The sequence below is a fragment of the Carcharhinus amblyrhynchos genome, chromosome 30, assembly GCF_965287045.1.
Source record: "Carcharhinus amblyrhynchos chromosome 30, sCarAmb.v2.hapA, whole genome shotgun sequence".
Classification (NCBI taxonomy): domain Eukaryota; kingdom Metazoa; phylum Chordata; class Chondrichthyes; order Carcharhiniformes; family Carcharhinidae; genus Carcharhinus; species Carcharhinus amblyrhynchos.
In genome coordinates this window covers 2697144-2710462 of record NC_137353.1, presented here as the reverse complement: position 1 = coordinate 2710462, position 13319 = coordinate 2697144, and the positions used below count along the sequence as shown (strand labels likewise).

The following is a 13319-nucleotide window of genomic DNA, read 5'->3' as shown; positions in this document are numbered from 1 at the left end:
AGTATATCAGACCTCAGTTTTGGGCACCAGCAGTGAGTAAAGGGCTGCATGATTCTTTACAGTCGGGGAAGGGGTACTGTATGGAATGATAGTGGGAAAGGGAATCAGGAGTGCCAGGAGGTTAAGATTAGGAATTTATTTTTAAAAACATTTTACATTTCAAGGTAGCAGGAAGAATATACCATATTTGCCCAAGGTAAAGCCGTTGGATATCAATGGTTACCTAATGGATAATGTGATTTTGAAGCAAATAAAGAGGCAGTGGTTAGTTTCTACAGCAGCCAAAATATCAAAGAATGCCATTTATCTTTTGAATAAAGGAATCTCACCCACAGTTCTTCACATTAATAATCTCTTCCCCACTTCAGGTTACTTGTAGGAAGATAATGAAGCATAATCTTACTTCCAAACTTGTTGTTAACAAATTTTAAAGAATCAACAACAATTTGAATTGATTATAAGACTCCAACCTGGAAGTGAATTATATCCGGCTTGCTGTAGAAAGGGCAGCCTTTGAATTCCCGACCAGCTGCTACTTGTTTTTGGACAATCCCACTTCTTTGCTTTTCCAGTTGTCGTGCCAAAATCTGTTGTTCCATTTTACTGGTACCCGCTCCTAAACGTTTGCTAACGGTTTCATTCTTAGTGACACAAAAAAATTAATCCAATAAGTGGTAATAAAAACTAAGCCTATACATACCACACTCCCTAGCCTTCTTCGCATAGTTTTCAAAACACCCTTAACAACACTAATACATTTTCCATGAATTAATAGAACTACCATAAACGTGATGGAAGGAGCGAGTAGAGGTTGCAGAATGTTGTTGCTTTTCGGAAAGATGTTTTGGAAGTGTAAAGAACTGCTTCAGTTATGATGCCTCATTCCTGTACATTAGCTGAAACATATTTATTAAATTAATCAGACAGCTGAACACAATAGACTTGTCTTGCCAGCATACCTGATATGTACTAATTATTTCAGCAAATATGGTATGCCAGTTTCCGTTTTAAATGGATACCATGTCACAAATACAAGGTCAAAATTAATATATTGTGAATTGCAGACATGATTTACTTGACCAAACTGAGATGTTTGCTGAATAGTTTGGATAAATGACATCCTACTGTATATAGACACCGGCATGACATAGCAATAAATCAAAACTCGCATCAGCATCACACACTGCAGTTAGCAAAATATTTTCCACTTAATTAAAACATCAGCTTTTATTTATATAGCGCCTTTAACACAGTGACACATCTCATGGCACTTCACAGGAGAATTATCAAACAAACTGATACTGAACCACATAAGGAGATATTAGGCAGATAATTTAAATTTAATTTTTAAGTATATACCAAACAAACGGGGGAGAAAATCCAATTACAAGAGAAATTAGGTTGAATTAGAACGCTTACGGTGAGGAAGGTCACTTATGAAGATTCCATTGCTGTTGATCTTTTCACTTTAACACAGTTAAAATTGTTTTCACTGTAGAATTTTACCCAGCAGCAGTAGTGTGTTATTGTAACCGGTTTAACTCATGACAAATGTAGCATAGGTAATTGTGTAACATTTGCTTTTACCGTATTCAACTACCAATAGATGACAAATAATTAATACAGAAACTGGTCAACTGGAAAAATAGAACGTTAGCGCTTCCTTTCTACCCCATCAAGTAGTATCAGTATGTTAGGTCACAGAAGCAGCTAGTATAATAATTCATGTGGCATTTCTGCATACTTTACCAAAATCACGAATAGTTCAGCCTGGGCAGAGTAGAGCCTAAAGGCTGCCTTTTACAAATGGACTATTTAAAGAAAGAGGGATTTGTTTAAATTTTATGTCAAAACTATTTACTGTTCTGCTCAGAAAAAGATTACAGGGCTTATTTTAGAGTCTCGAGTAGCAAGTCAGTTAAAAAAGGAAAACACCAGATTCTCGGACAGAACTTCTCAGACTGAGCGAATTTCCAAGTATTGTTACTTTTCAGGCAAATCGCTCCGGAAATAACTTTTGCAGAGACAACGTCTGCAACAATGCATAAACCTCATTATTGATTAGACCCAATTTAAAATCAATATGGTTATCTAGGAAAAATAAATTCTGTACTCAATGATAGAATTGATTCACTGCTTGTCACCTATTAGTTTAGAACAAAAAGGATTCTGATGTACAAGACCTCCCAAAGTGTGAATAATTGTCCCTGAATTTTCTCAGACCCTGTCCAATGGAACATTCGGCTGTTGATCCTGAGAGGTCAGAAGATGAATATTTTGGGGCAAACAGACATAAACATCTCTGGTGTTGACCTGTCTCACCTTCACAGAAACTGCCATCATTTTCCTGCCTTGGGGGTGGTAGTAAGGGGGCTCATGCTTCCAATCATAACACTGCCAATGTTCCTGTCCAATTTAGAGGTTTGGGGCCAAATTTCAAGCAGTTTTTGTTATTAATTCTTCAAGAATGCAGACTGTCTGGTCAGTCCTCCATTGGTGTGGTAAGCATAGACTCTTGTCGAAGCCAGTACACCTTTACTCACTGTGCAATATAAACGGCCAGAGGCCCTAATAATCGACCTGTATGATCATGTTATGAACACACCTTCAGTGACCATCAAGTCCCAGAGGGATCTTGAATCTGCAGCTCCTGGCCCTCAGATACGGACACTATCACTGTGCCACAATACCTCTCTCTAATACAGCCTAGACACATTAACTCAAAGTAAGACAGATGCTTCGTTCTTAATGAATTCAAACTGGAACTATCAAACATAACTCACCTGATTCTTTCAAGCTTAGTTGCTCTGCTTCCTTTCAATAAATTCAAGCAATTTAATAAAAATACAAAATTAATAAAGCTCTTGATATTTTTGATTTAAAGGCCTCATGAACAGTGGTTGTAATTATGCCAGTCGAAATCAATAAACATCTTCTGAATAGTGAAAACTCTAAACTTCTTCATATCAGTCACATAACGTCAAAAACTAGATGTCACTGATTTCATAATAATGTACAAAATGTTGTAAAATACATAGAGTCTCCTCCCTTGACATCTACAGTAAACAAATCCAACTATGATTTCAACTGCTCATCCCCCTATCTTTTATCCTCTCCTATTCTACCTTTCACACTAGCAGATAGATGGCAACTCTATCAAACTTGTCTTTTCAAGCACTTTGACCATGATGCCATCATCAAACACACCTTTCCCCTCAATTCTCAGTCAGCAATCCACAGGGACTGTTTTCTCCGGGATACCCTGGTCCACTCCTCCATCAGACCCAACACCTTCTTCTTTGCTTCCTCATGCAAGGGCCTAACTATTCTTCACACGCTTCACGTGCACCTCCTTTAATCTGCTCTATTGCATTTACTGCTCCCAATGCGGTCTACCCTACATTGGAGAGACCAAACGCAGACTGGGTGACCACTTTGCAGGGCATCTTCGGACCGTCCACAAGCAAGACCCAGACCACCCTGTTGCTTGCCATTTCAACACTCCGTCCTGCTCTCTTGTCCACACGTCCGTTCTTGGCCTGTTGCAATGTTCCAACGCAAACTGGAGGAATAGCACCTGATCTACCATTTAGTCACTTTACAGCCTTCCAGACTGAACGTTGAGTTCAACAACCACAGAGTGTGAACTCTCTCCTCTATTTTCACTTTCACCCCATTTCTATTCATTTTACATTACTTAATTTCATTTTATTTTATTTATGTATATATTTTTAAATTTTCATTTCATCCATCGTTTCATGTTCCACCTCTTAAATCTCACTTTCCATCTTCTCCACCTCCCACAACAATCTCCCTCCCACCATTTACTTGGGCTATTGATTACATTTCTCAGCTTGTCCTTTGACACTCTGCTTACCTTAGTTCTGCTACTTGCATACTCTTAATGGCCGCTTTCAGCACCCTTCTTTGCCATGATCACCACCCTTGACATTCCCTTTGTCTCTGATATCTTTGTCAATCAACCACCAACACACCCCCACCACCCCCCCCCCCCCAACACACACATACCCTAATCGTGACACTAACTGTCTTCAGCTTTGACAAAGGGTCTTCCAGACTCAAAACATTGGCTCTATTCTCTCTCCACAGGTACTCAGACCTGCTGAGAGTTTCCAGTATTTTCTGTTTTTCTTCCTTTTCTCTGTGCCAAACAGCATCCTTAAATTCCTTTTCCTCCTCTCTCCGCCCTGACAACCAACACCTAGTGCAAAGAGCTTGTGGATGTCTTTGACTTTTGCTGGGATTATTTGAGCAGCTGCCTTCATCACTGCTTCTTTCTTTTTGCTCATGACCGTCGTCTAGCCACACCTTCCTTCTGCATTGTCCAGTCACTTTATAATGTTTTTCCCATTTCTTTTGATTTCCTCCCATCTAATATGTTGGATTAAAATTTCTCTTTCTGACCAAACTCTCAGTCACCTCCTAATACTGGAATCACAATTCGACATCTATTTCTTTTATATCAGCCATGGTTCAGTTGGATGTGCAACATTTTTGAACAACATCATTCTGGCTTCAAGTTCAGATTTACAAAAATCAAAATAGCGGCTACACGTTCCAGTGCTGCCTTTTGAACCACCATCTGCCTGGGTGGGTGGGTGGATGGTAAAAGATCTCATGGCACTGTTTCAAAGAAGAGCCAATATTTATCCCTCAATTACTATGTCAAAAAATGATTACCTGTCTGTTATCACATTGTTGTTTTTGTGAACTTTCTGAGCATAAATTGATTGCTACATTTCCTACATTACAATCATGAATACACTTCAAAAAGCATTTTGTTGGCTCTAAAGTGTTTGATTTGATTTATTATTGTCACATGTATTAACATACAGTGAAAAGTATAGTGTCTTGCACACGCTCCAGACAAAGCATACCATTCATGGAGAAGGAAACGAGAGAGTGCAGAATGTGGTGTTACACTCATAGCTAGAGTGTAGAGAAAGATCAACTTAACGCGAGGTAAGTACATTCAGAAGTCTGACAGCAGCTAGGAAGAAGCTGTTCTTGAGTCGGTTAATGCGTGACCTCAGACTTGTGTATCTTTTTCCCCAACGAAAGAAGGTGGAATAGAGAATGTCTGGGATGTGTGGAGTCCTTAATTATGCCGGTTGCTTTCCCGAGGCAGTGGGAAGTGTAGACAGAGCCAATGGATGGGAGGCTACATGCGTGATGGATTGGGCTACATTCATAACCTTTTGTAAGTGTTTTGACACATCCAGTGAACATGAAAAGCACTCCAGACACAGCATCTTCTAAACTCAGGATTATTACCTTCAAGAAGGACAAGAGCAGCAGACACATGGGAAACCACTACCACCTGCATGTTCTCCTCCAAGCCATTCACCATCCTGACTTGGAAATATATTGCTGTTCCTTCACTGTCACTGAGTCAAAATACTGGAATTCTGTCCCTATCCGTACTGTGGATGCACCTACACCACATGACTGCAGCGGTTCAAGAAGGCAACTCACGGCCATCTTCTCAAGGGGCAATTAAGGATAGGCAATAAATGCTGATCAAGTCATTAATGCCCACATCCCATAAATAAAAAAAACTGCTAGTTTTTCTTTTCTTTATTTTGAACTTGCAAACTGCCTTGGGGCACCTCTGTTTAAAATGACTTTTTGACGTTGTTGAGCTTTTTGAACAGATTTTGTTGGCATTTGGAACTTTCCTCAGGCTGTACACTGAAAATTCAGGAGTCTTTCAGAACATTAGAAATTTAATTTTAACTTTCGATACAGATTTATTTCCTGAACATAAATAAGAAATTACATTCACAGTCCATGGAGCATCCAATTATCGGCACAAGCCCAACAGTCAATGTCCTCTTAATAACAGTCATGGCCACTGAACACACTCCTGTCTCCCAATCTCATATTACCTTAAAGATTGGTACTGCTCATAACATGGCATTCTCAGAGTGACAGGCATATTCAGAAGGATTGTTTCTTCTAATGGCATAATATTTAATCTATTCAAGTTATGACTAAAACTATTTATTTTCTGAACATAAATAAGAAATAAGATTGGTTTTGTGAAGGGTAGGCGTGCCTCACAAACCTTATTGAGTTCTTTGAGAAGGTGACCAAAGAGGTGGATGAGGGTAAAGCAGTTGATGTGGTGTATATGGATTTCAGTAAAGCGTTTGATAAGGTTCCCCACAGTAGGCTATTGCAGAAAATATGGACGCATGGGATTGAGGGTGATTTAACGGTTTGGATCAGAAACTGGCTAGCTGTAAGAAGACAGAGGGTGGTGGTTGATGGGAAATGTTCATCCTGGAGTTCAGTTACTAGTGGTGTACTGCAAGGATCTGTTTCGAGGCCACTGTTGTTTGTCATTTTTATAAATGACCTGGATGATGGCGTAGAAGGATGGGTTAGTAAATTTGCTGATGACACTAAAGTCGGTGGAGTTGTAGACAGTGTGGAAGGATGTTGCAGGTTACAGAGGGACATAGATAAGCTGCAGAGCTGGGCTGAGAGGTGGAAAATGGAGTTTAATGCGGAAAAGTGTGAGGGGATACACTTTGGAAGGAGTAACAAGAATACAGAGTACTGGGCTAATGGTACAATACTTGGTAGTGTGGAAAAGCAGAGAGATCTCTGTGTCCAAGCGCATAGATCCCTGAAAGTTGGCACCCAGGTTGATAGGGTTGTTAAGAAGGCATACAGTGTGTTAGCTTTTATTGGTAGAGGGATTGAGTTTCGGAGCCATGAGGTCATGTTGCAGCTATACAAAACTCTGGTGCGGCTGCACTTGGAATATTGCGTACAGTTCTGGTTGCCGCATTATAGGAAGGACGTGGAAGCATTGGGAAGGGTACAGAGGAGATTTACCAGGATATTGCCTGGTATGGTGGGAAGGTCTTATGAAGAAAGGCTGAGGGACTTGAGGCTGTTTTCGTTAGAGAGAAGGTGGTTAAGAGGTGACTTAGAGGCATACAAGATGATCAGAGGATTAGATAGGGTGGACAGGGAGACTGCTCTCACTGTCCACCCTATCTAATCCTCAGATGATGATGGCTAGCACGAAGGGACATAGCTTTAAATTGAGGGGTGATAGAAATAGGTAAGATGTCAGAGGTAGGTTCTTTACTCAGGAGAATAGTAAGGGCGTGGAATGCCCTGCCTAGAACAGCAGTGGACTCGCCAATATTAAGGACATTTAAATGGTCATTGGATAAACATATGGATGATATTGGAATAGTGTAGGTCAGATGGGCTTTAGATTGGTTTCACAAGTTGGCGCAACATCGAGGGCAGAAGGCCTGTATTGCGCAGTAATGTTCTATGTACTATTGGGGCAATATATCTCTAATCAGTTTCCATGCTAGGGTTCAAAATTACCCTGTGAGGCACAGAACACACAATGAAACAACACTGTTATTCAGGACACCTCACTCTATGGGCTTCTTCTGTTCTCATTCCAGTTTTCAACAGGTCTGGACTGGCAGGGAAGTCACAGGATGTCCTTACACAGGCCTAGGGGTAATATTACATTCAGGTCCAGAACTACATGTAAGTGGAAGGGCTGCAATAGTTTAGGTGGGTGCCATTGGTGTCTGCAGTTTAAAATTGCAATCATCAGGACGATGGCAGGAAGCAAGTCTCCTGCTTCATATCAGTTTGTCCCACCCCGCTGGTGAGGGAAGTTAAAACAACTGTTCTCTACTTTAAATGACCAGCAGATCACAGTGATTCTAACAGACCAGAGCATTCAATTTACTTCTTCAAGTCTCTTTAGGGAATACTGTTCAAAAATTATTTTGCAATAATGTCATTTCCAAAAGACATGAAAGAGATCATAACCTCTGCAAATCAAAACTTACTTATTTAAAAATGGACTTGGCTGGACCTAAAACTAGAGGCATAGGTTTGTGAGAGGGAAGAGAGACACAGAAGAGTCCAGAGGGGCAATATTTTCACACAGAGGGTGGTGAGTTCTGGAACAAGCTGCCAGAGGCAGTAGTAGAGGTGGGTACAATTTTGTCTTTTAAAAAGCGTTTACAGTTACATGGATAAGATGGGTATAGAGGGATATGGGTCAAACGCGGGCAATTGGGACTACTTAAGGGTTTAAAATAAAAGCAGCATGGACAAGTTGGGCCGAAGGGCCTGTTTCCATGCTGTAAACCTCTATGACTCTAAAACATGGCTGCTATAGGCCACATGTTTGCAAGTCAGCTACAGTTCAAAATCATTCCCAGGTTTGAACGTATGAATAAACAATACTTATGACTTAAAAAGAGATTGCCGAGAGTCACTTTCAAATCAAATTCACAACAGAGGGTTGGAGGAAACATGCCACTCTATTTCAAAAACTAAAACATTTCTATTTACAGAGATACTGAGGAAAATAAAGGAGTTCAATTCCCCTCTTTCCTTGCCTGTAACAATAAAATCCAGTCCATAAACTGCATCTCCTTCATATTTAGAAGTATGGAATGGTTGCAGCATGGAAGGAGGTCATTCATTCCATTATGTCAACACCAGCTTCCTGTGAGAGCTTTTCAATAAATTGCTTTCCTCGTAAATCTCTGAATTCTAACTCTTCAAGTGCTATTCGATTTCTTTTCGAAAGCCATGATTGCATCTGCCTCCACCACACTCCTAGGCACTGTTTTCCAGATTGTAACCCCTCACCATGTAAAAACATTTCTTCCTAAAATCACCGTAGATTCTTTTGCCAAACACTTTAAATTGATATTCCCTGCTTCGTGATCCTTCCATCAATTTCTCCCAACCTATGTTGCCTAGATCCTTTATGATTTTGAACACATCTATAAAGTCTTCCCAAAACTTTCTCTTCTCTCAGGGGAACAATTCTATTTTCTTCAATCTATTCACATCATTGAAATCCTTCAATCCTGAAGCCATTTTTATAAATCTTTTCTGAACCTTCTCTAAAACCTTCACACCCTTCCTAAGGAATGTTGGCCAGAATTAGACACACTGCTCCAGTTGAGGTGAAACCAATGTTTTACAAATGTTCATTCAGGATCCTGAATGCCTTTTAACCATGCCACCTTCAACTAATTGGGAACATATATTCCCAGGTTACTCTGCTCCTGCACCTATTTTTTAACTGTATCTTTTACTTCTCCTCACATAAAAGTAAATTACTGCAGATGCTGGAATCTGAAACAAAAACAGAAAATGCCGGAAAATCTCAGCAGGTCTGACAGTATCTGTCGGGAAAGAATAGAGCCAATGTTTCAAGTCTAGATGACCCTTCAGGTTCTGACAAAGGATCAGCCAAACTCAAAATGTTGGTTCTATTCTTTCCCCACAGATGCTGTCAGACCTGCTGAGAGTTCCAGCATTTTGTTTTTGCTTTACTTCTCGTTGTTCCTGCCAAGGGCATCATTTTATGATTCCCTGCACTAACCACTGAAATTTGTTTTTTTTACAATTATAATGACCATTTAAAATATTGGTGAATTATAACTGAAAATTTACCATAGAACACTCAGTTAGATTCTCTGAGTAAAATTGCTGAGGCATATAAACTAAGTGTGCTTTCATCAGCCTCTCCCTGTGCAATGCTCCTTGGTTGCAAATCTCCAATGTATCATCACAAATCAATGCAACAGCAATTTTTCTTTATACCTTGCTGGGTTTAGTCTCTTTATCCCAAAGCCCTGAAAATTCAGGCAGATTAAGGCTTTCTTCCTCATGGTCAGTGACATCCTTGATGGAAGGACTTTGAATTTGTTCCGTGACAGGTTCTTCTGATGCTTGTGATGGGGGTCGCCATTCTTGCTGCAGGGGAAGGAAATAAGTCGATCAAAAGCTATGCATTTAAAAATATATTAAAATACAGACACTGACAATTTTGGTTGGTTTAATATCAGTGTTAAGATTTGGATTTCCAGGGCCAATGTTTCATGAATGGAACCCAAACCTGAGCTTTGTTATAATACTTTCTGTGCAGGAGCTTGCTTAGCTGCTCCAGCAAGTCGGATGCTGAATGATTAATCTGTGGAAGAGCCAATAGTAGAGTGAACTTATCTTTTTATACTAATTAATACTCTTTCCTGCACCAGAGAACATGTTCTTTGTGTGACCATATCCAGCAGAAGTTGAATTGGTTATTTCAAATTATTTTCATTGTACTCAGCGTTTACCAGTTGTAGAATAAAGCATTTTGTTAACCATACCAAAAAATGTGGAATAAATACATTTTAGCATGATTAAAAGGTGTGGATGTAACATGGAAATCCAAATGAGATCACAATGGAAATTTGTGGTTTTGCTCCCGGGTCCTGCTGCCACAAGAGCAAATATGGGATAGTAGGATTCAACTTCCTTAAGGAAGTGGGCAATCAAATCACTTAACAGACTAATGGTAGCCATGAAATGCCTGCAGGCACCAGCAGTAGGTTTGACTTAGTAACAGTCAGGTCATGTGTCCAATTTCTATTCAAGTCTATGAGATTTTTGTCTGTGCACCGTATATGAGAACCAACCAATGATGTACAAGGAATGAAAAAATGAATTCCCCATTGGCTAGGTTAACAATGATGTACTGGGTGGAAAAATCCTAGAATCCTTGCAATACAGAAGGAGGCCATTTGGCCCATGAATCTGCACCTACCACAATCCCATCCAAGCCCTATTCCCACAACCCCACATATTTACCTTGCTATCCCACTGACACTAGGGTCAATTCAGCATGGCCAATCAACCTAACCTGCACATCTTTGAACTGTACTCCAAGTCAAGTTCAATAGTCAAGTCTCTTTGAGATCCCATAACAAGCACATGCTCTACAGAGATTCAAACAGAAAGATATATAGGTGTACTTTCTTATATCCTAAGCTGAGCTACTGTTGCATCGTTCTGTTTTCTTAATCCCATTGTCACCAGCACTACTTCACTATGACCTGCTGCTCTCTACTAGGAGCTTGCATTCCTGTTCTATTAGGAAGCTTGGCTCCTACCAAACCTCAGGCACACATCTGCTGTTGACACCCAAAGTTCCATTAGGTGTTCCACAAGCAATACAAGAGATGCAGCAGCAAGCTGAAATGTTTCCACTTGAATAGATCACAGCACCAACTGAACAGCATGATTATGAAAAACTAGTTTATCGCATCAGCAGCCTCAGAATTACTGACAGAAAAGGTACACAGCACTTCTCAGTTCAATTTTTAGCCTTCAGCGACTTACTATTCCAATTGACTTTGAAAGGATTTTCTGCACAGCCACTACCTCCTAATTAGAAAGGTTGATGACAATGACACCCTGCAATGTCACTCACTACATGCAAGCCAGTGTTTCAATTACATATATACTTAATTTAAGACCATAAGATATAGGAGCAGAATTAGGCCACTCAGCTAATCAAGTTTGCTTCGCCATTCAATCACACTGATATTTTTCTCATCCCCATTTTCCTGCCTTTTCCCCATAACCCCTGATCCCCTTATTAATCAAGGACCTAACTAACTCTGACTTGAAGATACTCAATGACCTGGCCTCCACAGTCTTCTGCAGCAATGAGTTCCACAGATTCACCACTCTCTGGCTGAAGAAAGTTGTCCTCATCTCTGTTTTAAAGGATTGTCCCTTTAGCGTGAGGTTTTGCTCTGGTTCTAGTTTTTCCTATTAGTGGAAACATCCTCTCCACATCCACTCTATTCAGGCCTCGCAGTATCCTGTAACTTTCAATAAGATCCCCCCTCATCCTTCTAAACTCCAGCTAGTACAGACCCAGAGTCAATATAAAAGTATTACTCAATATCTCCGGAGGATAAAATGTATCTATCACCATTATATTTGCATATATTGAAACATTTAAGTACAGCGAATACTTCATGTCCCTTGATCATTTTCCTGTTTCATCATTTTGAGTTATATGTTTTATCCCAGCCATCAATGTTGAAAATTCTTGCTTAATGTGTTTTGCAGAACGTTACAACTCTTTCATCATAATTAGATAGCATGTGCAACTTTACAGTTCTGAACACATGTGTTGCTAAATAGAAATGTAATAACAAGATGGTATAATCAGGTACTTGCCAGATGAATTACTTCACTGGTGTGAATAACTTTCTCTTTTACAGAGTTGTCGTCGACATATTTCAGTAGTTTTTTTCTTAGCTTCCACACCTCTGAACTTTTATCTTGTTTCTTTAGTGTTTCTGGAAATAGTGCAGGATTGACCCTTTTCTTCTTTTCCATATTGGATTCTTCCCTAAGGATCTTTGCCATAATTTCTGCCTTCAAATTCTTTTGCTCTTCTGTAAACGCCCTTTCGAACAGAAATGTATGATAAAACTCCAGTAGTTTAGGAGGCAGAGAGTGGGGAGAGAAATAGGAGGCAGAGAGTGGGGGTCAATGGGTGCTATTCGGATTGGCGGTTGGTGACTAGTGGAGTGCCCCAGGGGTCGGTGCTGGGGCCTCAGCTATTTACCATTTATATAGATGATCTGGAGGAGGGAACCGAGTGTATGGTGTCGAAATTTGCTGATGACACCAAGATTGGTGGAACGGCAAATTGCGCGGAGGGTGTGGAGAGTCTACAGAAGGATCTAGATAGGCTGGGCGAATGGGCCAGGAACTGGCAAATGGAATTTAATGTTGGCAAGTGCGAGGTGGTCCACTTTGGTAGGAATAATGGTAGGAAGGATTATTACTTACGTGGCGAAAAACTGCAGCAGGCGACGGTGCAGAGGGACCTCGGGGGTCCTTGTGCATGAATCGCAAAAACCCAGCTTGCAGGTGGTCAGGAAGGCGAATGGGATGCTGGCCTTCATAGCGAGGGGGATTGAATATAAAAGTAGGGAGGTCTTGCTGCGGCTGTATAGGGCATTGGTGAGGCCGCAGCTGGAGTACTGTGTGCAGTTTTGGGCGCCGTACTTACGCAAGGATATTTTGGCCTTGGAGGGAGTGCAGAGGAGGTTTACTAGGCTAATGCCGGAGTTGAGGGGGTTGAGCTATGAGGAGAGGCTGAATAAACTAGGCTTGTACTCATTAGAGTTTAGAAGAATGAGGGGAGATCTCATTGAGACGTATAAGATGATGAATGGGATGGATAGGATAGAGGTGGAGAGACTCTTCCCGCTCAGAAAGGACAGTAGGACTAGGGGGCACAGCCTCAAGATAAAGGGGGGGCGGTTTAGAACGGAGGGAAGAACTTCTTCACTCAAAGGGTGGTGAATCTCTGGAATTCTCTGCCCATTGAAGTGGTGGAGGCTACCTCGCTAAATATTTTTAAGATGCGGGTTGATGGGTTTTTGATAAGAGAGGGGATTAAGGGTTATGGGGAGAGGGTGGGAATGTGG

General features: G+C 40.7%; 1 protein-coding gene across 1 annotated transcript in view; it reads right to left on the bottom strand.

Annotated features, from left to right (window-relative positions):
- cfap74 (cilia and flagella associated protein 74) overlaps window positions 1–13319 on the bottom strand; it is a 210440-nt gene that overhangs the window by 133601 nt on the left and 63520 nt on the right. Inside the window, exons 11-13 of the mRNA XM_080215220.1 lie at window positions 12067–12286; window positions 9640–9792; window positions 471–641 (exon numbers count right to left, since the gene is read on the bottom strand). Of these exons, the coding sequence (XP_080071346.1) occupies window positions 471–641; window positions 9640–9792; window positions 12067–12286 (544 nt within the window). The remainder of the gene's footprint in view (window positions 1–470; window positions 642–9639; window positions 9793–12066; window positions 12287–13319) is intronic.